The 23,601-nt window shown below is 67.4% G+C and overlaps 1 protein-coding gene across 2 annotated transcripts; it reads left to right on the top strand.

The window, feature by feature from the left end:
* The first annotated feature begins 1,605 nt into the window (after positions 1-1,605).
* On the top strand, positions 1,606-19,456 carry LOC138818564 (N-acetyl-beta-glucosaminyl-glycoprotein 4-beta-N-acetylgalactosaminyltransferase 1-like). 2 transcript variants are annotated; one of them, XM_070009479.1, is made up of 20 exons: positions 1,606-1,791; positions 5,538-5,641; positions 5,905-6,000; positions 6,111-6,206; positions 6,280-6,370; positions 6,459-6,559; positions 6,691-6,758; positions 7,620-7,698; positions 8,746-8,812; positions 8,912-9,046; positions 9,239-9,348; positions 9,424-9,524; positions 9,629-9,726; positions 9,796-10,690; positions 15,521-15,801; positions 16,424-16,577; positions 16,666-16,738; positions 16,815-16,968; positions 17,189-17,315; positions 17,951-19,456. In XM_070009479.1, the coding sequence occupies exons 1-20, from the start codon at positions 1,641-1,643 to the stop codon at positions 18,039-18,041; spliced, it is 3,072 nt and encodes a 1,023-aa protein (XP_069865580.1). In that variant the 5' UTR covers positions 1,606-1,640; the 3' UTR covers positions 18,042-19,456. The 2 variants fall into 2 exon arrangements, with proteins under 2 accessions (XP_069865580.1, XP_069865579.1); XM_070009478.1 differs by lacking the exon at positions 17,951-19,456 and adding an exon at positions 17,484-17,812.
* Positions 19,457-23,601: the final 4,145 nt, after the last annotated feature.

The following is a 23,601-nucleotide window of genomic DNA, read 5'->3' as shown; positions in this document are numbered from 1 at the left end:
TAGCCCGCCGTTCCTGTGCGGGGTCAGCCCTAGCCCGCCGTCCCCTGTGCGGGGTCAGCCCTAGCCCTCCGTCCCAGTGCGGGGTCAGCCCTAGCCCTCCGTCCCAGTGCGGGGTCAGCCCTAGCCCGCCGTCCCCTGTGCGGGGTCAGCCCTAGCCCGCCGTCCCAGTGCGGGGTCAGCCCTAGCCCGCCGTCCCAGTGCGGGGTCAGCCCTAGCCCGCCGTCCCAGTGTGGGGTCAGCCCTAGCCCGCCGTCCCCTGTGCGGGGTCAGCCCTAGCCCGCCGTCCCTGTGCGAGGTCAGCCCTAGCCCGCCGTCCCCCGTGCGTCCTCCCTGTGCGGGGTCAGCCCTAGCCCGCCGTCCCCCGTGCGTCCTCCCTGTGCGGGGTCAGCCCTAGCCCGCCGTCCCCCGTGCGTCCTCCCTGTGCGGGGTCAGCCCTAGCCCGCCGTCCCCCGTGCGTCCTCCCTGTGCGGGGTCAGCCCTAGCCCGCCGTCCCCCGTGCGTCCTCTCTGTGCGGGGTCAGCCCTAGCCCGCCGTCCCCCGTGCGTCCTCCCTGTGCGGGGTCAGCCCTAGCCCGCCGTCCCCTGTGCGGGGACAGCCCTAGCCAGGCCCCTGCCGCGCCCTCCCGAGGCCAGGGGGACCCCGCCACCCAGGCCGGCATCCCCGGGGGCCTAGCGTTCGGTGGAGGCCACGGTCATTTACGGGAGACCCAGTCCTCCTGTCGCACGCACCCTTGTTTCCCAGACTCCCGGGCGCCCCCCTCCCGCCCCCACCATCGCCTCTCCCCGCCCCCTCCCGCCCTCCCCGCGCCCCTCTCCTCTACCGCCCCTCCCGCGCCCTTCCCGCCCTCCTCCCGCCCTCACCATCCTCTCCCCGCCCCCTCCCGCCCCCCTCCCCGGGCCTCCGCGCCCCTCCCGCGCCCCTCCCCGGGCCTCCGCGCCCCTCCCGCGCCCCTCCCCGGGCCTCCGCGCCCCTCCCGCCCCCTCCCCGGGCCTCCGCGCCCCTCCCGCGCCCCTCCCCGGGCCTCCGCGCCCCTCCCGCCCCCCTCCCGCGCCCCTCCCCGGGCCTCCGCGCCCCTCCCGCCCCCTCCGCCGCCTCATCTCCCGCCCCAGCTCCGGCGCCCAGGTCTCCGCGCCGCAGGCCGGGTCCCGGCGGCTGCGCGTCGGGGGCTGGTGCGGGGCTGGTGCGGGGCCGGTGCGGGCCGGTGCGGGGACGCAGGCACGCCCTAGCGCGGCGCCCCGCCCCCGCGCGCCCCGCCCCCGCGCGCCGCCGATTGGCTCCCCGCGGGCCGGCCGGGCCGGATTGGCTGCGGCCGCGCGGCCGCCGGTCCCGAGCCACGGCGGGCAGCGCCGCAGCGCGGATGCCGCCCGGCCCCGCCGCGGCCCCGGGGAGCGCGGAGCGGGAGCGGGAGCGGCCGGGCGGGGCGGCCGGGCGGGGCGCGCCTGCGGGAGCCGCTCCCGCCGCCCGCCGGGCCACCTCGGGCGGGGCGGCCCGGGGGTCGCGGCCGCGCCCGGGGGCCGCGCGCGGCGGACAAAGGGCCATGCGGGGCCGCGGGCGCTGAGCGCGGCGGGCGGGCCGGGGATGCGGGGCGGGGCGGCGGGGGCCCGGGCGCCGCGGGGACGGCCCTGACCGCGGCGGCCGCGATGCCGCGGTTGCCGGTGAAGAAGATCCGCAAGCAGATGAAGCTGCTGCTGCTGCTGCTGCTGCTCACCGGCGCCGCGTGGCTCACCTACGTGCACCTGAGCCTGGCGCGCCCGGCACGCGCGCCGCGCCAGCGCCCGGGCGCGGGCCGAGGTACGCGGGGCGGCGCGGGCGGCGCGGAGGGCCGGGCGCGGGGACGCGGGGACGCGGGGCCGCTCTGGCCCGGCCGCCCTCCCCCGCGCGGCTGTGCTGGGCGAGGGGGCGCGGGAGGCCCGGGAGAGGCCGGTGACGTCAGCGGTGACGCGCGCGCCCCCGGACGGACCCCTCCCCGGACGGACCCCTCCCTCCCCGGACGGACCCCTCCCCGGACGGACCCCTCCCTCCCCGGACGGACCCCTCCCCGGACGGACCCCTTCCCGGACGGACCCCTCCCCGGACGGGCGGACCCCTCCCCGGACGGACCCCTCCCCGGACGGACCCCTCCCCGGACCGACCCCTCCCCGGACGGACCCCTCCCCGGACGGGCGGACCCCTCCCCGGACGGACCCCTCCCCGGACGGACCCCTCCCCGGGCGGACCCCTCCCCGGGCGGACCCCTCCCCGTACCGACCCCTCCTCGGACGGACCCCTCCCTCCCCGGACGGACCCCTCCCCGGGCGGACCCCTCCCCGGACGGACCCCTCCCCGGGCGGACCCCTCCCTTCCCGGACGGACCCCTCCCCGGGCGGACCCCTCCCCGGGCGGATCCCTCCCCGGACGGACCCCTCCCCGGGCGGACCCCTCCCTCCCCGGACGGACCCCTCCCTCCCCGGACGGACCCTGGGGTCTGGCTTAGACCCCGTGTGCTCCCGTTAGCCGGGGTGGGCCCGGTCTCCGCCTCTGCCTGCTCAGCTGGGCCTCAGTTTCCCTGCCTACGGGTGGGAGCGCCGCTCTGACCCCAGGGCCTGTGCGCTTGGGGGATCAGGGCTGCCAGGGTCACTGGCTGCCCCACGTCCGTGGGGCCCGGTGCGGGGGGCGCGCCCGGGGGTCCCCGGGGGTGAGCCCACACACAACGGGTCTCACTGCCCGTGAGCAGAAGCGGGAAGGGGCCGTGGAGATGACACATTCGGGGGAAGAGCTCCCGAAGGCGGCGGGTAGCAGAGACAGAAGCAGCTGGAAGAAGAGGAGACAGGGCCAGAGTGGGGAAGCTGGGGGGTGGACAGCGTGGACCCCTGGCCAGAGTGGGGAAGCTGGGGGTGGACAGCGTGGACCCCTGGCCAGGACTGAGGGGGGTGGACAGAGTGACCCCTGGCCAGGACTGAGGAGGGGTGGACAGCATGGACCCCTGGCCAGGACTGAGGAGGGGTGGACAGCATGGACCCCTGGCCAGGACTGAGGAGGGGTGGACAGCATGGACCCCTGGCCAGGACTGAGGGGGTGGAGGACAGTGTGGACCCCTGGCCAGGACTGAGGGGGTGGACAGCATGGACCCCTGGCCAGGACTGAGGGGGTGGACAGCGTGGACCCCTGGCCAGGACTGGGGGGTGGACAGCATGGACCCCTGGCCAGGACTGAGGAGGGGTGGACAGCATGGACCCCTGGCCAGGACTGAGGGGGTGGAGGACAGCATGGACCCCTGGCCAGGACTGAGGGGGGTGGACAGCGTGGACCCCTGGCCAGGACTGAGGGGGGTGGACAGTGTGGACCCTTGGCCAGGACTGAGGGGGGGTGGACAGCGTGGACCCCTGGCCAGGACTGAGGGGGGTGGACAGCGTGGACCCCTGGCCAGGACTGAGGGGGGTGGACAGCGTGGACCCCTGGCCAGGACTGAGGGGGGTGGACAGTGTGACCCCTGGCCAGGACTGAGGGGGGTGGACAGCATGGACCCCTGGCCAGGACTGAGGGGGTGGACAGCGTGGACCCCTGGCCAGGACTGAGGAGGGGTGGACAGCGTGGACCCCTGGCCAGGACTGAGGGGGGTGGACAGTGTGGACCCCTGGCCAGGACTGAGGAGGGGTGGACAGCATGGACCCCTGGCCAGGACTGAGGGGGGTGGACAGTGTGGACCCCTGGCCAGGACTGGGGGGTGGACAGCGTGGACCCCTGGCCAGGACAGGCCCCAGCCAGCCTCCTCCGACTTGTGGAGGAATCGGCGTCCTGAGCTGGGTGTCAGGGGAGGCAGTGTCCCCTGTCCCAGGAGCCCCGAGCCGGGCGCTGACTCAGGACATCCTAGGCCATCCACCCGAGGGGCTTCGAGGGGCTTCGGTCCTCTTCCTGCCTCCACCCGTGGAGTCCCCGCTGCCTCTTTGCGTGCCTGGAGGCCTCTCCATGGACCCTGGACCGCTGCACAGCCAGGGCTGTCCATAGGTCGCCTGAACCCATGCATCTCATACTGCTGGCCACATCTTCAAGAGATCCCTGACTACCTCAGAAGAAGCCCCGCCCTCACCCCACGAAGCCGGAGCTCCCCGCTCCGTCCGCTGCTTCTGTGGGTTGCTCAGTTGCCATAGGCCTCCAGTCCAACTTCCTGAGAAGTCAAGGAGCCCGCTGAACCTGGAGGGGTGTCGGCATAGGAGCCACCCCCTGGACCCCCACCCCCCACCCCACCCGCATCCCAGGGGTGGCTAGAGACAGGTCCGTTGGGCCTGACCTGGGTAGGTGGGAGCCGTTCTGGGTCCTGGAAGGCCAAAGGTGCCAAGTGGCGCTGACAGGAGCAGCCTGGGCTCCCATCAGCCCTGCGGGGCTTTTGAAAAGCAGTGAACTTTGAGGTTTTCCAGACTGGCCGGTGGAGGCAGGCTGCACACAGAGGCCCCGGGGTGGGAGGACCAGAGGCCGATGGCAAGCCTCGGGCCTACAGGGCCATGGCGCAGCCTGGCCTAGAACTGTACTACAGAGAAGTTTAATGCCTCTAGCTGCCTGGACTTACCTTGTTGGGCTGTGGACATCTGGAGCAGCCAAGCTGGCCCGGAGCCTGTCCCTTGCTTACCTCCCAGCTAGTCAAAAGTGACTGAGGGGCTGGGAAGGTGGCTCAGTGGTAGAGCGCTTGCCTTGCATGCCTAAGGCCCTGGGTTCGATTCCTCACCACCACGTAAGCAAAAAGAAAAAAATCCGGAAGTGGCGCTGTGGCTCAAGTGGTAGAGCGCTAGCCTTGAGCTGAAGAGCTGAGGGACAGCACCCAGGCCCAGAGTTCAGGCCCCACGACCAGACCCAAGGAAAAAAAAAAAGTGACTGAGGGAAGGCTCTGGAATCAGGAGCCTGGGAGAAGCAGGGTGGGGGGTCTCACCAGGCAGGAGCCAGGCCAGGGCAGGCAGGAGGGGCTGGACCCGGTCAGGGCGAGACTTCCCACCGAGAGGCTCAGGTCCTGGGTGTGGACCCTGGAAGGTGCTGTGGGGTGGTCATGGAGAAGGTCCAGTAAGTGGAGAGAAATGGGCAGGGAGATGTCCTGCCTCCGGCTTGGGGAGGGAGCAAGCTGTGGAGATGTCTCTGCCTGTCTGTGAGGGAGCATCCAGGGGACAGTCTCCCTCCAGGGCCACCTTGGTCCCGGGTCCCCTGGGAGACCGGCGCGGTGCCCCTGCCAGGGCTGCCTTGTTCAAGGCAGGTGGCTTGGCTTGGCCCTGGAACACCATGCTGGCTTTCCTGACCACCAGCTCCTGCGATCACCTTCGAGTCTCACTCTTGAGCCACATGGGAAAGGCTCTGGGGGCTCCCAGAAGTCTGGAGTTCTTCCTGAGGCAAGCCACTCAGTGAAAAGGGAAAGATGGGCACCAGCCGCTGCAGATACACACATAGCCCTGCTCCCGCCCGGAAGCCAGGGCTCCAGCAGCACCTTCCTACCCCGCTCCAGCTGTGCGGGACAGGCCCACCGTGCCCGGCTGACGCTCACAGTGAAGGTTCAGAGAGCTCTTGTTTGCCACCCACAGACGGGGAGAAGCTGCCCAGTGTGACGGACGGCCACGGGGCCCAGGCCCTGCCCGCCACGCAGAGGGCGGACGACTCCAGTGAGAGTCGAGAGGAAGAGCAGGCGGTAAGCAGGGAGGGGTGGAAGAAATGGCAGGTACGCTGGACATGTGTGCCACCGCACCCTGGCCTGGCGTGGCGTATCCGGGCAGACATAGGTGGTGTGTGTGCGGCTGGCCACGTCTAGTCGGGGCGTGTGCGCTGTGTTCTGGAGGACGCGTGCGGAGGGTGCTCGGCCTGAGACAGACTGTGAAGTTGTCTTGCTGTGTCTGCCTGCACTTGTGTGTGGCGGGGACCCTACTTACCCTTGCCGCCCTTCCTCTCCTGAAGTCTGAGGGGCGGGACCCAAACATGCTATTTCCTGGAGGGGCAGGGAGGTCCCCACCACTGAACCTCACACGTCAGACACCGCCATGGAGGGAGGAGGTGAGCTCTGCCCCCTGGATGGGCTGGGGGGAGGGGGAGGGGTAAAGCCCCCCTGGATGGGCGGCGGGGCGGGGGGGGGGGGGAAGGAGGTAAAGCCTCCCTGGCTCCAGTTCAAGGGACAGGTGAACCTGCACGTTTTTGAGGACTGGTGTGGCGGCGCGGTGGGCCAGCTGAGGAGGAATCTGCACTTCCCGCTCTTCCCTCATGTGAGTGCCCGGGTGGCTGGCGGGCTGGCGGGCACCAGGCTGGCCTCGGCGTCACCGCTCACTACCTCCCTAGACGCGCACCACCGTGAAGAAGTTGGCAGTGTCCCCCAAGTGGAAGAACTATGGACTCCGGATTTTTGGCTTCATTCACCCAGCGAAAGATGGTGTGGGGGCGGGGTGTGCCACGGTGGGTGTCAGGGGGGCGGTGGCGTGAAGAGCCGTCCCCTGAACAAGCCCCTGTCCTTGGGCTAGGGGACATCCAGTTCTCCGTGGCTTCGGATGACAACTCTGAGCTCTGGCTGAGCGTGGATGAGAGTCCGGCAGCTGCCCAGCTCATAGCCTTTGTAGGCAAGGTATTCCCTGCCCGGCCCAGACGCCGCCCTCCAGCCCCAGTCCTGCACGGGCCTCCTGCAGCTTCTTGGGAATGGGTCTGGTGTGCCCCAAAACACAGCGGCCCTTAGGCTCACTGCTGTGTCACTTGTAGACCGGCTCTGAGTGGACTGCACCTGGAGAATTCACCAAGTTCAGCTCCCAGGTGTCCAAGCCCCGGCGGTGAGTGAGTTGGGGCAAATGTGTGTGCTCAGGAGTGTTGGTGGGTGGAGGAGAAGCTGGGTGAGCCTCCTTACCCCGTCACTGGCCTGCAGAGAGCAGCCCAGCGGGAGGGTGGGCGGGTCACGCACACATACACCACACACACACACACACACCCTGGGCACACATACACCACACACACACACACACACACACACCCTGGGCTCTCACACACACACCCTGGGCTCTCACACACACACACACACACCCTGGGCACACATACACCACACACACACACACACACACCCTGGGCACACATACACCACACACACACACACACACACCCTGGGCACACATACACCACACACACACACACCCTGGGCACACATACACCACACACACACACACACCCTGGGCACACATACACCACACACACACACACACCCTGGGCACACATACACCACACACACACACACACCCTAGGCACACATACACCACACACACACACCCTAGGCACACATACACCACACACACACACACCCTAGGCACACATACACCACACACACACACCCTGGGCTCTCACACACACACACACACACACACCCTGGGCACACATACACCACACACACACACACCCTGGGCACACATACACCACACACACACACACACCCTAGGCACACATACACCACACACACACACCCTGGGCACACATACACCACACACACACACACCCTGGGCTCACACACACACACACACACACACACACACCCTGGGCACACATACACCACACACACACACACACACACACACACACACCCTGGGCTCTCCCTCAGTTTGGGGTTCCTGGATATGATGATGAAGACAAGTTCTTCATGTTCACAGGCTCATGGCCTCCCGGAAATACTACTTTGAACTGCTTCACAAGCAGGATGATCGGGGCTCAGACCACGTGGAAGTGGGTGTGAGTATGGCAGGTCTTCCTGAGATGCCGGAAGACCCCAGCCCCCTCCTTCCCCTGACTCCCTCCCCCACTCCAACCTCCTTGCAAGACTGCTTCACTATGGTCCACGCCCCGGAGACCTCTCCCCTATCCCGTGAAGCAGAGGCTCTGGTGTGAACCTAGGTCAGGAGGGCCTGCTGTGCTAGCTAGGCTACCATTGAAGAGCAGCCCTCAGCAGGCAGACGTGGAAGGGAAAGAGTTTGGGGTAGGAATTCCAGACCTAGCGGGTGGACCTGTGTCTCCCAGCGTCTTCTCAGACCTGAGAGGTCTGGTGGCCAGGCCCGGCCTGCAGGGCCACACTGGACAACACAGGCTATCTGGAGAATGAAGCAGGGAGACTTTCGTTCCAGGAAAACTCTGGCCAGTGTGGGAAGCCAAGCGCTGAGAGGAGTCCTTGGGAGGGCGTCCAGGCAGGTCAGAGGTGGGAGGGCGTCCAGGCAGGTCAGAGGTGGGAGGGGGCTTCGCAGGGTAGGAGGGAGGGCCACAGGGTGTCGCACGTGTCCAGTGCCTGTGATCACTGTGAGCTGAACTCAGCAGGCTGGAGGCACAACTTCGGGCTCATCCTGGGGGGAGGATGGTGAGAGTTGGATAAAGCTAGAGCAGAGGGTCTGGAGTCAGCCCCAGGAAGACCAGCTCGCAGGGAGCCCGGGAGGAACCGAGTCCGACAGGAGCAGCCACAGAGGTGGGCGCGAGGGGAGGGTGCCAGGCCTGGCCCTCCCAAGCCCAGCAGTGACCTCAGGAGAGCAGAGGTGCAAAACCAGGGAGCTGGTGAGGTTTGACGCATTCCCGGCAAGTCCGGAAGCTGCCTGGGAGGGAGGGAAGTCGGGGGAGATCAAGGTAGGGGATCTAGATCTGCCCCTGGAGCCCCTCAGCCTGGTCCTCCTGCAGCTGCCGTTTCCTAGGTCTCCTCTCCCATCCACCCTCCAAACTGCCCCTGTCCTTGGAGACAGCGCCCTGAGCCAGGAAGAGCCCCCCTGGACGCTGCCTCTTTCCTGCCCCCACCCCTAGTGGCGAGCCTTCCTGCCTGGTCTGAAGTTCGAGATCGTCGGCTCTGCCCACATCTCCCTGTACACAGGTGTGGAGCCCGCGCCCTTGGGGGAGGGTTAGCCTCTGGCAGCTGGGTCTGGCTGAAACGGGGAGGAGAGTGAAGGCCTCCTGCTCCCTTCTGCCCCAGATGAGTCGGCCCTGAAGATGGACCATGTGGCCCACATCCCCCAGTCTCTAGCCAGCCACGTGGGCAGCCACTTCCCACAGCAGGAGCCCAGCGTGGACATGCTGCGGCCAGACCCCAGGGACACCTTCTTCCTCAGTGAGAGGGGGCTGGGGGGGGGGGGCCGAGGCGGGGGGGGGCTGGAGCGGGGGCAGAGGCGGGGCGCGGGGGCTGGAGTGGGGGGAGGGGGCGGGGGCAGAGGCCGGGCGCGGGGCGCAGGGGCTGGAGCGGGGGCAGAGGTGGGGCGCGGGGGCTGGGCGCCAGTCAGGCCACAGTAACTGCCCCTCGCAGCTCCTCGGATGGAGCCTTCCAGCCTGGAGAACGTGCTGGAGCCATGCGCCTACGCCCCTACCTACATCCTCAAGGATTTTCCCATCGCGAGATACCAGGGACTGCAGTTTGTAAGTGCGGGGCCTCCTCTGTGGCCCCCGCAGGCCCAGCCCCCTTCGCACACCCTAAGCCTGCCGTGCCTCCAGGTGTACCTGTCCTTCGTGTATCCCAACGACTACACGCGCCTCACTCACATGGAGTCAGACAACAAGTGCTTCTACCGAGAGTCGCCCCTGTACCTGGAGAGGTGGGTGGGGGGGTGAGGGAGGCCAGGGCAGAGGCCAGGGCAGAGCCTGGCAGCGAGGGCCTCTGATGCCCTGCCCTGCCCTGCCCCGCCCCGCCCCGCCCCAGGTTTGGGTTCTACAAATACATGAAGATGGACAGGGAGGAGGGAGAGGATGATGAAGAGGAGATGCAGCGCCGCGCCTTCCTCTTCCTCAACCCGGATGGTAGGTGCCCCGAGCCGGGCGTGCCCAGCCTGCTGGCCTGGCCTGCAGCTGACTGTGCACTTCCGGCAGACTTTCTGGATGATGAGGATGACCGGGAGCTGCTGGACAGCCTGGAGCCAACGGGGGCATCTGTGCCACAGCTCGGCCGCCAGACCCCCATGCTGGCGGCCCCCACGAGGACCAAGATGCTGACCGTGGCCACCCCCGCCCCACCGACATCCGGTTCTCTGGATGGGCAGGCCCCCAGGCACTCCCGGGCCCTAAGCTGGGCCTCCCAGCCCCTGCCTCTCTTTCTGGGCCGGGCCCCAGCCCCCCACACGGCACCCTCAAAGGTGTATGTGACGAGGGTGCGGCCGGTGCCGCCCAGGCTGCGGGCCTCCCGGAGGGCGCTGCCGGACCCCCCCTGGCCCCCTTTCCCCAGGGTCTTCCCACGCCCCAGGCCCCTGCCCAGGGTGCAGCTGCGGGCACCACCACGCCCCCCGCTGCCCCACCGCCGCAGGACCGCGGAGCCGAGGCCTTCGGCCCGGACGCAGGCCCCCCGGGGGGGCCGGGTAGCCCCAGTGCGTGCCCGGGAACGCGCAGCGCCCACTGCAGACGCAAACCCGTCCGCCGAGACAAAACCCGTGACCTCCTTCCTCCGCGTGGCCCAGGTGTCCAGGCCGCAGCTGCCCGGGGAGGGGGAGGAGGAGGGGGAGGAGGGGGAGGACGACGGCCCCCCGGGGGAAGAGGCCACACCGGACGACAGTGAGGAGGAAGAGGCTGCGGCGCGGGCCGCGGGCCGCTGGCGGGAGGACGCCATCGACTGGCAGCGCACGTTCAGCGTGGGCACCGTGGACTTCGAGCTGCTGCGCTCGGACTGGAATGACCTGCGCTGCAACGTGTCGGGAAACCTGCAGCTGCCCGAGGCCGAGGCCGTGGACGTGGCGGCCCAGTACATGGAGCGGCTCAACGCACGCCACGGCGGGTACGGGGGGGGGGGCAGCGGCCAGTGAGCGCCACGGGGGGTACGGGGGGGGCGGGGGGCAGCGGCCAGTGAGCACCACGGGGGGTACGGGGGCAGCGGCCAGTGAGCGCCACGGGGGGTACGGGGGGGGCAGCGGCCAGTGAGCGCCACGGGGGGTACGGGGGGGGCGGGGGGCAGCGGCCAGTGAGCACCACGGGGGGTACGGGGGGGGCAGCGGCCAGTGAGCACCACGGGGGGTACGGGAGGGGGGGCAGCGGCCAGTGAGCACCACGGGGGGTACGGGAGGGGGGGCAGCGGCCAGTGAGCGCCACGGGGGGTACGGGGGCGGGGGGCAGCGGCCAGTGAGCGCCACGGGGGGTATGGGGGGGGGCAGCGGCCAGTGAGCGCCACGGGGGGTACGGGGGCGGGGGGCAGCGGCCAGTGAGCACCACGGGGGGTACGGGGGGGGCAGCGGCCAGTGAGTGTCATGGTGGGATTGGGGACAGTGGCTCAGTGTCATGGTGGGATTGGGGACAGTGGCTCAGTGTCATGGTGGGATTGGGGACAGTGGCTCAGTGTCATGGTGGGATTGGGGACAGTGGCTCAGTGTCATGGTGGGATTGGGGACAGTGGCTCAGTGTCATGGTGGGATTGGGGACAGTGGCTCAGTGTCATGGTGGGATTGGGGACAGTGGCTCAGTGTCATGGTGGGATTGGGGACAGTGGCTCAGTGTCATGGTGGGATTGGGGACAGTGGCTCAGTGTCATGGTGGGATTGGGGACAGTGGCTCAGTGTCATGGTGGGATTGGGGGCAGTCGCTCTGAGTGTCATGGTGGGATTGGGGACAGTGGTTCAGTGTCATGGTGGGATTGGGGACAGTGGCTCAGTGTCATGGTGGGATTGGGGGCAGTGGTTCAGTGTCATGGTGGGATTGGGGACAGTGGCTCAGTGTCATGGTGGGATTGGGGACAGTGGCTCAGTGTCATGGTGGGATTGGGGGCAGGGGATCAGTGTTAGGGTTGGATTGGGGGGCAGTGGCTCAGTGTCATGGTGGGATTGGGGACAGTGGTTCAGTGTCATGGTGGGATTGGGGACAGTGGCTCAGTGTCATGGTGGGATTGGGGACAGTGGCTCAGTGTCATGGTGGGATTGGGGGGCAGTCGCTCTGAGTGTCATGGTGGGATTGGGGACAGTGGTTCAGTGTCATGGTGGGATTGGGGACAGTGGCTCAGTGTCATGGTGGGATTGGGGGCAGTGGTTCAGTGTCATGGTGGGATTGGGGACAGTGGCTCAGTGTCATGGTGGGATTGGGGACAGTGGCTCAGTGTCATGGTGGGATTGGGGGCAGGGGATCAGTGTTAGGGTTGGATTGGGGGGCAGTGGCTCAGTGTCATGGTGGGATTGGGGACAGTGGTTCAGTGTCATGGTGGGATTGGGGACAGTGGCTCAGTGTCATGGTGGGATTGGGGACAGTGGCTCAGTGTCATGGTGGGATTGGGGGCAGTCGCTCTGAGTGTCATGGTGGGATTGGGGACAGTGGCTCAGTGTCATGGTGGGATTGGGGGCAGTGGTTCAGTGTCATGGTGGGATTGGGGACAGTGGCTCAGTGTCATGGTGGGATTGGGGACAGTGGCTCAGTGTCATGATGGGATTGGGGACAGTGGCTCAGTGTCATGGTGGGATTGGGGACAGTGGCTCAGTGTCATGGTGGGATTGGGGACAGTGGCTCAGTGTCATGGTGGGATTGGGGGCAGGGGATCAGTGTTAGGGTTGGATTGGGGGGCAGGGGCTCAGTGTCATGGTGGGATTGGGGACAGTGGCTCAGTGTCATGGTGGGATTGGGGGCAGGGGATCAGTGTTAGGGTTGGATTGGGGGGCAGGGGCTCATTGAGCACCACAGGTATGGGGGGCAGCAGCTCAGCAAGCATCATGGAGGGTATGGGGGGCAGTATGGTGGGCAGCGGCCGGTGAGCACTGGGGATGGAGAGTGGGGAACACCAAAGGCTCATGAGCACCATGGGGGGGGCCAACAACTCGGGGAGCACCCTGGTCATGGGTGTCATCTGGAGAGGGCTCCAGGGACTCAGACCTTCCTGGGGACCAGCGTGCTTCTCGGGAACTCCACAGCTCTTCTCCTCGGCCCCTGCCCCTCTTCCCTGGCATGCTCCTTTCCTGCTCAGGACTGTGGCCAAGGTTAGGTGCTTCTAGAGAGTCCCACCCAAGGCTGGTTCCTGGGATGCTGCACCCCCAAACCCTAAATCTGTCTCCTTGACCCAAAGGTGTTGTGCAAGCTACAAGGTTTAGTGGTCAGTCTCCGGCACATGATAGGCAGGAGCCCACTCTGGGGCCAGGTCAGCTAAGAACACCTACACCCTTCGTCTCCCTGGACATGGCTGAGGTCGACCAGGTCCGGGGGCAGGCATGGGGCTCCTGCCCACCGGCCCTCAGACCTGCCAGGCCCCAGGATCCAGCCTGTGCCCACCTCCCCCTGGGAGGCTAGGGCCTGAGGGCCTGCTGTGTGCCAACCCCGGAGGAGAGGGACAGCAGGCAGAAGTGGACACAGCCAAGCGGGATAGACGTTCTGAGCAAGGCAGGGGTTGGGCCCTGGCGTGCACAGGTTGCCTGGCTGTGCTGTCTGCTGGGTTGTGGGGAGGAAGGGTGGCCGCCTGGTTCTAGAGAGGTGGGTGGAAATTGCTGTAGCCCAGGTGGTTGGGAAAGCAGACCCGCCCTCAGTCATCAGCTTCCTGCAGGCAGCTCAGTGCCCCTGGGCCTGCCAGGCCTCTCCAAACCAGCAGTGCCGAAACTGTCCCTGCGTTTGCCTGCTTGGGCCCAGGGTGCGGGTGGCCCGGAGGGGCGACCAAGAGCATCTGCATCCAAAAAACTCCACTTGGGGAGACTAGGTAGTGGGGGGAGAGGGAACAGGTCGGAGGTCACAGTGGTGGGCTTCCAGGCCCACCAGTCAGCAGCCCCCTCTTGGGACACTCGGAGGCTTCTCGAGGAGTGCTGGGGAGGACTAAGCAAATCTAGACAGGAATCGTCCCCAAGACAGGCGAGCGCAGAGGGCCCGGGAGAGGGGCGCAGCCCTGGGCCGCCTGGAGCAGGGGGTGGGGGGCCGGGGCGGGAGAGGGGCGCAGCCCTGGGCCGCCTGGAGCAGGGGATGGGGGGCCGGGGCGGGAGAGGGGTGCAGCCCTGGGCTGCCTGGAGTGGGGGTCCGAGCCGGTCCAGCTGCCTCCTGGGGGGGACCGCGCTGACCGCCCACCCCGTGCTGACTGCTCCCCCCGCCGCTGACCCTAGCCCCGTGCTGATCGCTGACCCCCGCCCCACGCTGACCGCCCCCCTCCCCCGCGCTGACCGCCCTCCCCCGCGCTGACCGCCCCCATCCCCTGCGCTGACCACACCCCGCCGCTGACCCCCGCCCAGCGCTGACCGCCCTCCTCCCCCGCCGCTGACCTCCCCCGCGCTGACCTCCTCCCCCGCGCTGACCACCCCCCTCCGCGCTGACCGCTCCCCTCCCCCGCGCTGACCCCCTCCCCCGCGCTGACCCCCTCCCCCGCGCTGACCACCCCCCTCCCCCGCGCTGACCGCCCTCCTCCCCCGCGCTGACCACGCCCCCCTCCCCCGCGCTGACCGCCCCCCTCCCCCGCGCTGACCCCCTCCCCCGCGCTGACCCCCTCCCCCGCGCTGACCCCCTCCCCCGCGCTGACCCCCTCCCCCGCGCTGACCGCCCTCCCCCGCGCTGACCGCCCCCCTCCCCCGCGCTGACTCCCTCCCCCGCGCTGACCGCCCTCCCCCGCGCTGACCGCCCCCCTCCCCCGCGCTGACCCCTGCCCCGCGCTGACCCCCGCCCCGCGCTGACCGCCCTCCCCCGCGCTGACCGACCCCCTCCCCCACGCTGACCCCTGCCCCGCGCTGACCCCTGCCCCGCGCTGACCGCCCTCCCCCGCGCTGACCGACCCCCTCCCCCGCGCTGACCGCCCCCCTCCCCCGCGCTGACCGCCCCCCTCCCCCGCGCTGACCCCTGCCCCGCGCTGACCCCCGCCCCGCGCTGACCGCCCTCCCCCGCGCTGACCGCCCTCCTCCCCCGCGCTGACCCCCTCCCCCGCGCTGACCGCCCCCCTCCCCCGTGCTGACCCCTGCCCCGCGCTGACCCCCGCCCCGCGCTGACCGCCCTCCCCCGCGCTGACCGACCCCCTCCCCCACGCTGACCCCTGCCCCGCGCTGACCCCTGCCCCGCGCTGACCCCTGCCCCGCGCTGACCGCCCTCCCCCGCGCTGACCGACCCCCTCCCCCGCGCTGACCGCCCCCCTCCCCCGCGCTGACCGACCCCCTCCCCCGCGCTGACCCCTGCCCCGCACTGACCCCTGCCCCGCGCTGACCGCCCTCCCCCGCGCTGACCGCTCCCTTCCCCCGCGCTGACCGCTCCCCTCCCCCGCGCTGACCGCCCCCCTCCCCCGCGCTGACCCCTGCCCCGCGCTGACCCCCGCCCCGCGCTGACCCCTGCCCCGCGCTGACCCCTGCCCCGCGCTGACCCCTGCCCCGCGCTGACCGCCCTCCCCCGCGCTGACCGACCCCCTCCCCCGCGCTGACCGCCCCCCTCCCCCGCGCTGACCACCCCCCTCCCCCGCGCTGACCACCCCCCTCCCCCGCGCTGACCACCCCCCTCCCCCGCGCTGACCGACCCCCTCCCCCGCGCTGACCCCTGCCCCGCACTGACCCCTGCCCCGCGCTGACCGCCCTCCCCCGCGCTGACCGCTCCCCTCCCCCGCGCTGACCGCTCCCCTCCCCCGCGCTGACCGCCCCCTCCCCCGCGCTGACCCCTGCCCCGCGCTGACCCCCGCCCCGCCCCGCAGGCGCTTCGCGCTGCTGCGCATCGTGAACGTGGAGAAGCGGCGCGACTCTGCGCGCGGGAGCCGCTTCCTGCTGGAGCTGGAGCTGCAGGAGCGCGGCGGCCGCCGCCTGCGCCTGTCCGAGTACGTCTTCCTGCGGCTGCCGGGCGCGCGGGCCGGGGACGCGGACGCCGACAGCCCCGAGCCCCCCGCGGCCGCCGCCTCGCGCCGCCCCGACGCCGAGCTCTGCCGGCCGCTGCGCCTGGCGTGGCGCCAGGACGTCACGGTGCACTTCATCGTGCCAGGTGCGGGGGGCAGGGGGGGGGTCGGCACACGCCAGGGCCCCGGCGGGGTGCGGGCGTGAGGGTGCGGGCGTGAGGGCGCGGGGTGGCACGCGCCAGGGCCCTGGTGGGGTGCGGGGGGGGGTTGGCACGCGCCAGGGCCCCGGCGGGGTGGGGGGGTGTCGGCACGCGCCAGGGCCCCGGCGGGGTGGGGGAGGTGGCACGCGCCAGGGCCCTGGTGGGGTGCGGGGGGGTCGGCACACGCCAGGGCCCCGGCGGGGTGCGGGCGGGGAGGTGGCACGCGCCAGGGCCCCGGCGGGGTGCGGGCGGGGAGGTGGCACGCGCCAGGGCCCCGGCGGGGTGGGGGGGTGTCGGCACGCGCCAGGGCCCCGGCGGGGTGGGGGTGTCGGCACGCGCCAGGGCCCCAGCGGGGGGCGGGCGGGGAGGTGGCACGCGCCAGGGCCCCGGCGGGGTGGGGGGGTGTCGGCACGCGCCAGGGCCCCGGCGGGGCGCCCCGGTGCGGGGGGGTGGTCGGGGTGCCCCGGTGCGGGGGGTGGTCGGGGTGCCCCGGCGCGGGCCGGGCAGGGCGGCCGGAGGAGGACACCCCACCCCCCAGCCGCCAGCCCGGCCCGCATCCCTCTTCCAGTGAAGAACCAGGCGCGCTGGGTGGCACAGTTCCTGGCGGACATGGCGGCGCTGCACGCGCGCACCGGGGACTCGCACTTCAGCGTCATCCTGGTGGACTTTGAGAGCGAGGACATGGACGTGGAGCGGGCCCTGCGCAGGGCGCGGCTGCCCCGGTACGAGGGCCCGGTGCGCTTCCCTCCTGCGAGGCGTCCCCCCGCCCCGGCTCCAGCATGGCCACCAGCGGCTCCTTTAACCCCCCAGGTACCAGTACCTGAGACGCACCGGAAACTTCGAGCGCTCGGCGGGGCTGCAGGCCGGAGTGGACGCGGTGGAGGTCTGTGGCGGGGACAGGGCCGGGGCGGGAGGGCGGGGAGGGCGGGGACGGCCCACTCAGACCTCTGGACCCCCAGGACCCCAGCAGCATCGTCTTCCTCTGTGACCTGCACATCCACTTCCCTCTCAACATCCTGGACAGCATCCGGAAGCACTGCGTGGAGGGCAAGCTGGCCTTCGCCCCCGTGGTCATGCGCCTGGGCTGCGGGAGCTCGCCAGGCAACCCGCACGGCAAGTCCCCGAATGACCCCCCCAGGCCAGCGCCCCACTGCTCACCAGCCCGGTCCTGGCGCCCAGGGCTTCTCCCAGCCTTCAGAACCCCAGGATCTGAGCCGTGAGACCACCCCCATCCGGTGCTGTGCGCCTGGCTGCGAGCCCCTGCCCCACCCCTTCCCGAGGCCTCGGGAGACCCCCACCCCCACCCCATCTGAAAGCCGCCCCTCCACACCAGGTTACTGGGAGGTGAATGGCTTTGGCCTCTTTGGGATCTACAAATCGGACTTTGACCGCGTGGGAGGCATGAACACGGAGGAGTTCCGGGACCAGTGGGGGGGCGAGGACTGGGAGCTGCTGGACAGGTGAGTGCGCCGACCCCACGCCACGGGGACCGCTCCCCCCGCCGCCCCCGGCGCCAAGCTCCGCAGGGCCAGAGAGCCCCACAGTCCCCTCCTGCATGCTGCCCTGAGCCCCAGGTCCTGCAGGGCGGGGGGGGGGGGCCAAGCTGACGTTCCTACCCCCCACCCCAGGGTCCTGCAGGCAGGGCTGGAGGTGGAGCGGCTGCGGCTGAGGAACTTCTACCATCATTATCATTCCAAGCGGGGTATGTGGGGCACCCGGAGCCGCAAGGCCTCCCGTGTGGAGCGGTCCTGAGGCTGGAGGCCCTGCCCGGCATGCTGAAGCAGAGGTGGCGCCGCGGGGGCTCGGCTCCAGGATCCTGGCTGCCACCTCCGTCCCGCACTGCACAATGATTTCTGTGAAATTTTCTGTAGCAATGACCTTGTTTTCAGGATTTCCAAGAGTTCTGTCTGTTCTGTTTTTTATTCAGAATGAAATGAAATATTTTTTTTAGTTCTGACTTATTCTCTGTGCCTGTTCTCTTGGGAGGCAGAGCCCTGGCCTGGGGTGGCTCAGGGCACCGAGCCTGAGCCTTGCTCACCCCCCCCCCCCGCTTCCGTCTGTTCTTAGCTCCTGGCATTTCTTCCTCTCCACCCAGTGCCCAAGGAGTCCCAACATTCAAAAAAGACAACTCAGGAGGACGCCCCATGGGTCCAGCGCTGGCCAGCAGATGGCAGACATACAGTTGAGCTCCTACATCAGAAGACAAGCATCCACAGGACAGAGATACTGGACCTCCACAGACCACACACAGCCCACCATGACAGTGACACCACACCTCCACAGACCACACACAGCCCACCATGACAGTGACACCACACCTCCACAGACCACACACAGCCCACCATGACAGTGACACCACACCTCCACAGACCACACACAGCCCACCATGACAGTGACACCACACCTCCACAGACCACACACAGCCCACCATGACAGTGACACCACACCTCCACAGACCACACACAGCCCCCCATGATAGTGCAGAACACCACACCTCCACAGACCACACACAGCCCACCGTGATAGTGCAGAACACCCCCACAGACCACACACAGCCCACCATGACAGTGACACCACACCTCCACAGACCACACACAGCCCACCATGACAGTGACACCACACCTCCACAGACCACACTCAGCCCCCCATGATAGTGCAGAACACCCCCACAGACCACACACAGCCCCCCATGATAGTGCAGAACACCCCCACAGACCACACTCAGCCCCCCGTGGTAGTGACACCACACAGACACCTGAACACAATGTCTGCAGTCAGCTAGTCCAAGTGCTATGGAGAAAAATAAAGCTAGAGAAAAAGAGTGGTGAATTCAGTGAGCAGAGTGGTCAGGAGAAGCATGCTGGAGAAGAATGCACAAGATGGGGCAATGTCCATTTGGAGGAAAATTTTAAAATCTATGATGAGAGAAATGGAAAGAAAAGTTACTGACAAGACACGTGCCAGTAGCTCACACCTGTAATCCAAGCTACCCAGGAAGCTGAAGTTGGATTGAAGTTCCAGAGTACCCTTATCTTTAACCAGAAAAAAGCTGGAAGTGAAGGTGTGGCTCCAGCCAAGCAAGAGTGAAAAGCACTGAGTTCAAGCTCAGTACTGGCACAAAACATGAGTATAAATAATCTTTTAAGTTATTGACAACAAAGTGGGATAGAAAAAAAATCTTGCTACTTTAGCAATCTCAAAAAATAAAAACAAACAAAAACCTGTTGTTTGAAAACCCAGTCAGGGACACCGGAGACAGACTAGAAAAAGCACAGCAGATGAAATGGAAAAGCAAGCATACAAAGAACCCATGGACAGACACCGGATGATAACGCATCAATCGAGAAGACAGAGCTGGGCACCAGGGGCTCACACCTGTCATCCTACCTACTCCGGAAGCTGAGATCTGAGGATCACGGTTCAAAGCCAGTCTGGGCAGGAAAAGTCCATGAGACTCTTATCTCCAATAAACCACCAGAAAACCAGAAGTGGCACTGTGGCTCAAGTGGTAGAGCGCTTGCCTTGAGCTGAAGAGCCCAGGCCCAGAGTTCAAGCCCCACGACCAATAAAAAAAAAAAAGCGCATAAAATAATAGAAGTTTCCTACAGTAAAAGCAGGCCAGAATCTGAGATAATGCCATGTCAAAAAATAACCAATGAGGGGCTGGGAAGGTGGCTCAGTGGTAGAGTGCTTGCCTTGCATGCCTGAGACCCTGGGTTCGATTCCTCAGCACCACATAAGCAAAAAGAAAAAAGCCGGAAGTGGTGCTGTGGCTCAAGTGGTAGAGTGCTAGCCTTGAACTGGAGAGCTGAGGGACAGCGCCCAAGCCCAGAGTTCAGGCCCACGACCGGAGCCAAAAAAAAAAAAAAAAAACAATGATGGAGCTGGAGCTGGGAATGTGGCTTAGTGGTAGAGTGCTTGCGTAGCATGCATGAGGCCCTAGGTTCAATCCTGCAGTACCACATAAACAAAAAAGCCAGAAGTGCTGTTGTAGCTCAAATGGTAGAGCGCTAGCCTTGAGCACAAGAAGCTCAGGGACAGCACCCAGGCCCTGAGTTCAAGCCCCAGGACTGGCCAAAAAAAAAAAAAAAAAAAAAAAGACTAACACATGCAAATGAGGTCACTGGCTCAGCAAAATCAGGAAAGACTAAGGCTTGGCACTTAGGGGAGAAGCCCCAGGAGGGGCCTCAGGCTTAGAAAGAGGGCTCTGAGGGCCCCCCAGCGCCAGCTCCCAGCCCACCCCGCTGGGCTGCTAGACAGGGTCAGAAACATCTCTAGGTGCCCTAGTTCACTTTGAAACTTATGGAAGTTGTTTAACCATGTGGAGCCCCCGTTTCCCCACTGCAAAATCAACTCTAGAGATGTTCTTGTTGGGACAGCGTCGGCCTGCACTCCAGGATAACTCGCGGCCATGCTGCTCCCTGGCCCTGCCACCACCTGCTGCCACTCCTTACAGAGAGGCTGATACCAATCCACCATCTCCCCAAATCAATACCCACCCTTCAGGCCCCCGCCAGCCCCCGCCCTCTCCGCTGGGCAGGGTTGTCCAGTCTCCAGCCCTTTGCTCTCTCGGGCCCCTCAGGGGGGCTGGGGGCTGCTGTGTCACACACACCTCGTCCAGAGCACGCCCAGTGCACACAGGAGGGGCCGTGAAGTCCCCACCGGCCCATGTGGACCCCCAGAGGGGCCGACAGGCAGGGACCGACAACAGTACCACACCCTCAGCTACCAGGGAGGCCACAAAGGCCGGGCCGCGCACCTGTAGGCCCAGGATCAGGGAAGAAAAGCCACAAGACAATGGGACAACAGCCACAGGGCAACGCTGAGTGGGGCCAGTGCAGTGGGCCTTGGGCTGGGTTCTGTGGAGCTCCGGCCACTGGACTTGCCTGGCACTGGGCTGCAGGCTTCTGGGGCTTCCAGCCTCGTGGCTGCGTGACCAGACATGAGCCCTTCACCTCAGTGTGCACCCGTGCTTTGTACGTTGTGTTTCTGAAAATTACTCGGCAGGGGCTGGGAAGGTGGCTCAGCAGTTGAGTGCTCGCCTCCCATGCATGGGGCCCTGGGATCGATTCTTCAGCACCACATAAGCAGAAAAAGCCAGAAGAGTCGCTGTGGCTCAAGTGGTAGAGCGCTCGCCTTGAGCTGAAGAGCTGAGGGACAACGCCCAGGCCCCAAGTTCAAGTCCCACAACCAACAACAAAAAAAGAAAATTACTTGGCATTCACATCCTCCACCTTCCCCAGATCCCCGGCTTTCTGCATCTCAATATACTCCTGGCTCACCTCCCGTCCCATACCCTTCCTGGGCTCCTGACCTTCCAGACCCAAAGGCTTGCCCTCTGTGCCTCTCCCTCCAACACACACCACACACACGGGCATGCACGCACACGCGTGCACACGCACACGCATGCACGCACGCACGGGCAGAGCCTTCCCTCTCCCTAGCCAAGGGAGTGGTCTCATGCCCCAGTCGCAGTCCTTGCCCAGCCTCAGTGATCCCCACACCCAACTCCTCTCTGCCGGGTGGCGACCACCGCAGGGCACCCTGGGACCCCCGGGCTCCTCGGATGAGGGTGTGCAGGACTCAGCCCACCTCCGGTTTTCTAAGCCCTGGCCAGAGGCTGGGTTTGCCGCTCAGCTGTGGCTCCTGGGAGAGGGCCCTGGAGTCTGACGCAGACCCCAGCCCCGAGCCGAGAGCCTCGGGAACCAGCCTGGCGATATCACAGGCCTTTCTAGCCGGACAGCAGCTGGGGGAAGCCCGGCATGACAGCGGTTTCCCGGGCCCCCGCCGCACGTGCTGCGGCCTGGTGCCTGGCCCTCGTGCGCCTCGGCCCCTCGGCCTGGCCTGGCTTCCCGGGGCTCAGGCAGGGCGGGCCCCAACCGCCAGGCGTGCGCTCTAGGCCCGTCGGCGCCGCACAAACTTGTCTCCCGGGATTTTTCCACACAAAACACGTCTCCCAAGGAAGCAACCGGTCTGATGAGCTGGGCGTGCGGCGTGCGCGCCCCGCCCTCGGGTGCCCCCACAGTGTCTCCAGGCAGAGGCTGCCCACAAGAGCCAGGCCCAGGATGGAACCCCGCATTCCTCGGCCAGTGGCAGCGGCCCCGGGGACGCACCGGGAGTCTGGCAGGATCCGGAGAATCAGCCAGGTAGGGCACCAGCCTGCTCCCACCCTCCCAGGGGCCGAACCCACCTTTCACCTTTCCAGGTCCCTCTCTGCCAACCCCCACTGAGCTGCTGACCCCCTCCAGCCCTCCCTCCTCCTGACTCCCCCCTCCACCCCCCCTCTTTCTGATCCCCCCTCCAGCCCCCCTCTTCCTAACCCCCCTCCAGCCCTCCCTCCTCCTGACCCCCACCCTATGTCTCTCCCTCCTAAATGCCCACTCTCCGACCCCCCCTTCTCCTACCTCCCCTCCAGCCCTCCCTCCTCCTGACCCCCCTCCAGTCCCCTCCTTGTGACCCCCCTCCAATTCCCCTCCTCCTGACCCCCACCCTCTAGCCCTCACCCCTCCTGTCCCCCACCCTCCAGCCCCCCTCCTCCTGACTCCCTCCTCCAGCCCTCCCTCCTCCTGACTCCCACTCTCTGTCCCTCCCTCCTCCTAAATGCCCACTCTCCGACCCCCCTTCTCCTACCTCCCTTCCAGCACTCCCTCCTCCTGACCCCCCTCCAGCCCCCTCCTCATGACCCCCCTCCAGTCCTCCCTCCTCCTGACCCCCACCCTCCAGCCCCCTCCTCCTCTCCCCCACCCTCCAGCCCTCCCTCCTCCTGACCCCCACCCTCCAGCCCTCCCTCCTTCTGACTCCCACCCTCCAGCCTCCCTCCTCTTGTCCCTCACCCTCCAGCCCCCCTCCTCTTGTCCCCCACCCTCCAGCCCTCCCTCCTCCTGTCCCCCACCCTCCAGCCCCCCTCCTCTTGTCCCCCACCCTCCAGCCCCCTCCTCCTGTCCCCCACCCTCCAGCCCTCCCTCCTCCTGACTCCCACCCTCCAGCCCTCCCTCCTCCTGACCCCCACCCTCCAGCCCTCCTCCTCCTGACCCTTCATGTTCAAGCCCTCCCTCCTCCTGACCCTTCACCCTCCAGCCTCCCTCCTCCTGACTGCCCACCCTCCAGCCCTCCTCCTCCTGACCCTTCACCCTCCAGCCTCCCTCCTCCTGACTGCCCACCCTCCAGCCCTCCCCCTCCTGACCCTTCACCCTCCAGCCCTCCCACCTCCTGGCTGCCCACCCTCCAGCCCCCTCCTCCTGGCTGCCCACCCTCCAGCCCTCCTCCTCCTGACCCTTCACCCTCCAGCCTCCCTCCTCCTGACTGCCCACCCTCCAGCCCTCCCTCCTCCTGACCCTTCACCCTCCAGCCCTCCCTCCTCCTGACCCTTCACCCTCCAGCCCTCCCACCTCCTGGCTGCCCACCCTCCAGCCCCCTCCTCCTGGCTGCCCACCCTCCAGCCCCCTCCTCCTGGCTGGCCTCATGACCCTCACTCTGAGTCTCATCACACCCCAGGCCTCTGCCTTCAGCCATTCAACCTTAAGACAAACGTCCCCAGGACACCAGGACTGGGACACAGGCCTGCCATGGGAAAGAGCCCTCACAGCCCAGAGCCCGGTCTAGAAAGAGGCGGAGGCGGTGGGGATGGCAGCCCCGGAGTCAGAGGAGCACGGGGCAGGTTGAGACAATACCAGCTCCTGCTCCGGCTACCAAGGAGCTGTGCTGGATACCAGGCCTGACCCAGAGCTCCTCAGAATATGCCGGTCC

Source organism: Dipodomys merriami, unplaced genomic scaffold (assembly GCF_024711535.1).
Source record: "Dipodomys merriami isolate MVZ:Mamm:240054 unplaced genomic scaffold, mDipMer1.0.p SCAF_78, whole genome shotgun sequence".
Classification (NCBI taxonomy): domain Eukaryota; kingdom Metazoa; phylum Chordata; class Mammalia; order Rodentia; family Heteromyidae; genus Dipodomys; species Dipodomys merriami.
This window is presented reverse-complemented; position numbering and strand designations above follow the sequence as displayed.

Coding starts and splice junctions, on each gene's coding strand:
- LOC138818564 (XM_070009478.1), top strand. CDS start 1,641: ATGCCGCGGTTGCCGGTGAAGAAGATCCGCAAGCAGATGAAGCTGCTG. Junction 6,371..6,458: donor CATTCACCCAGCGAAAGATG/GTGTGGGGGCGG, acceptor TCCTTGGGCTAG/GGGACATCCAGTTCTCCGTG. Junction 10,691..15,520: donor CTCAACGCACGCCACGGCGG/GTACGGGGGGGG, acceptor CCCGCCCCGCAG/GCGCTTCGCGCTGCTGCGCA.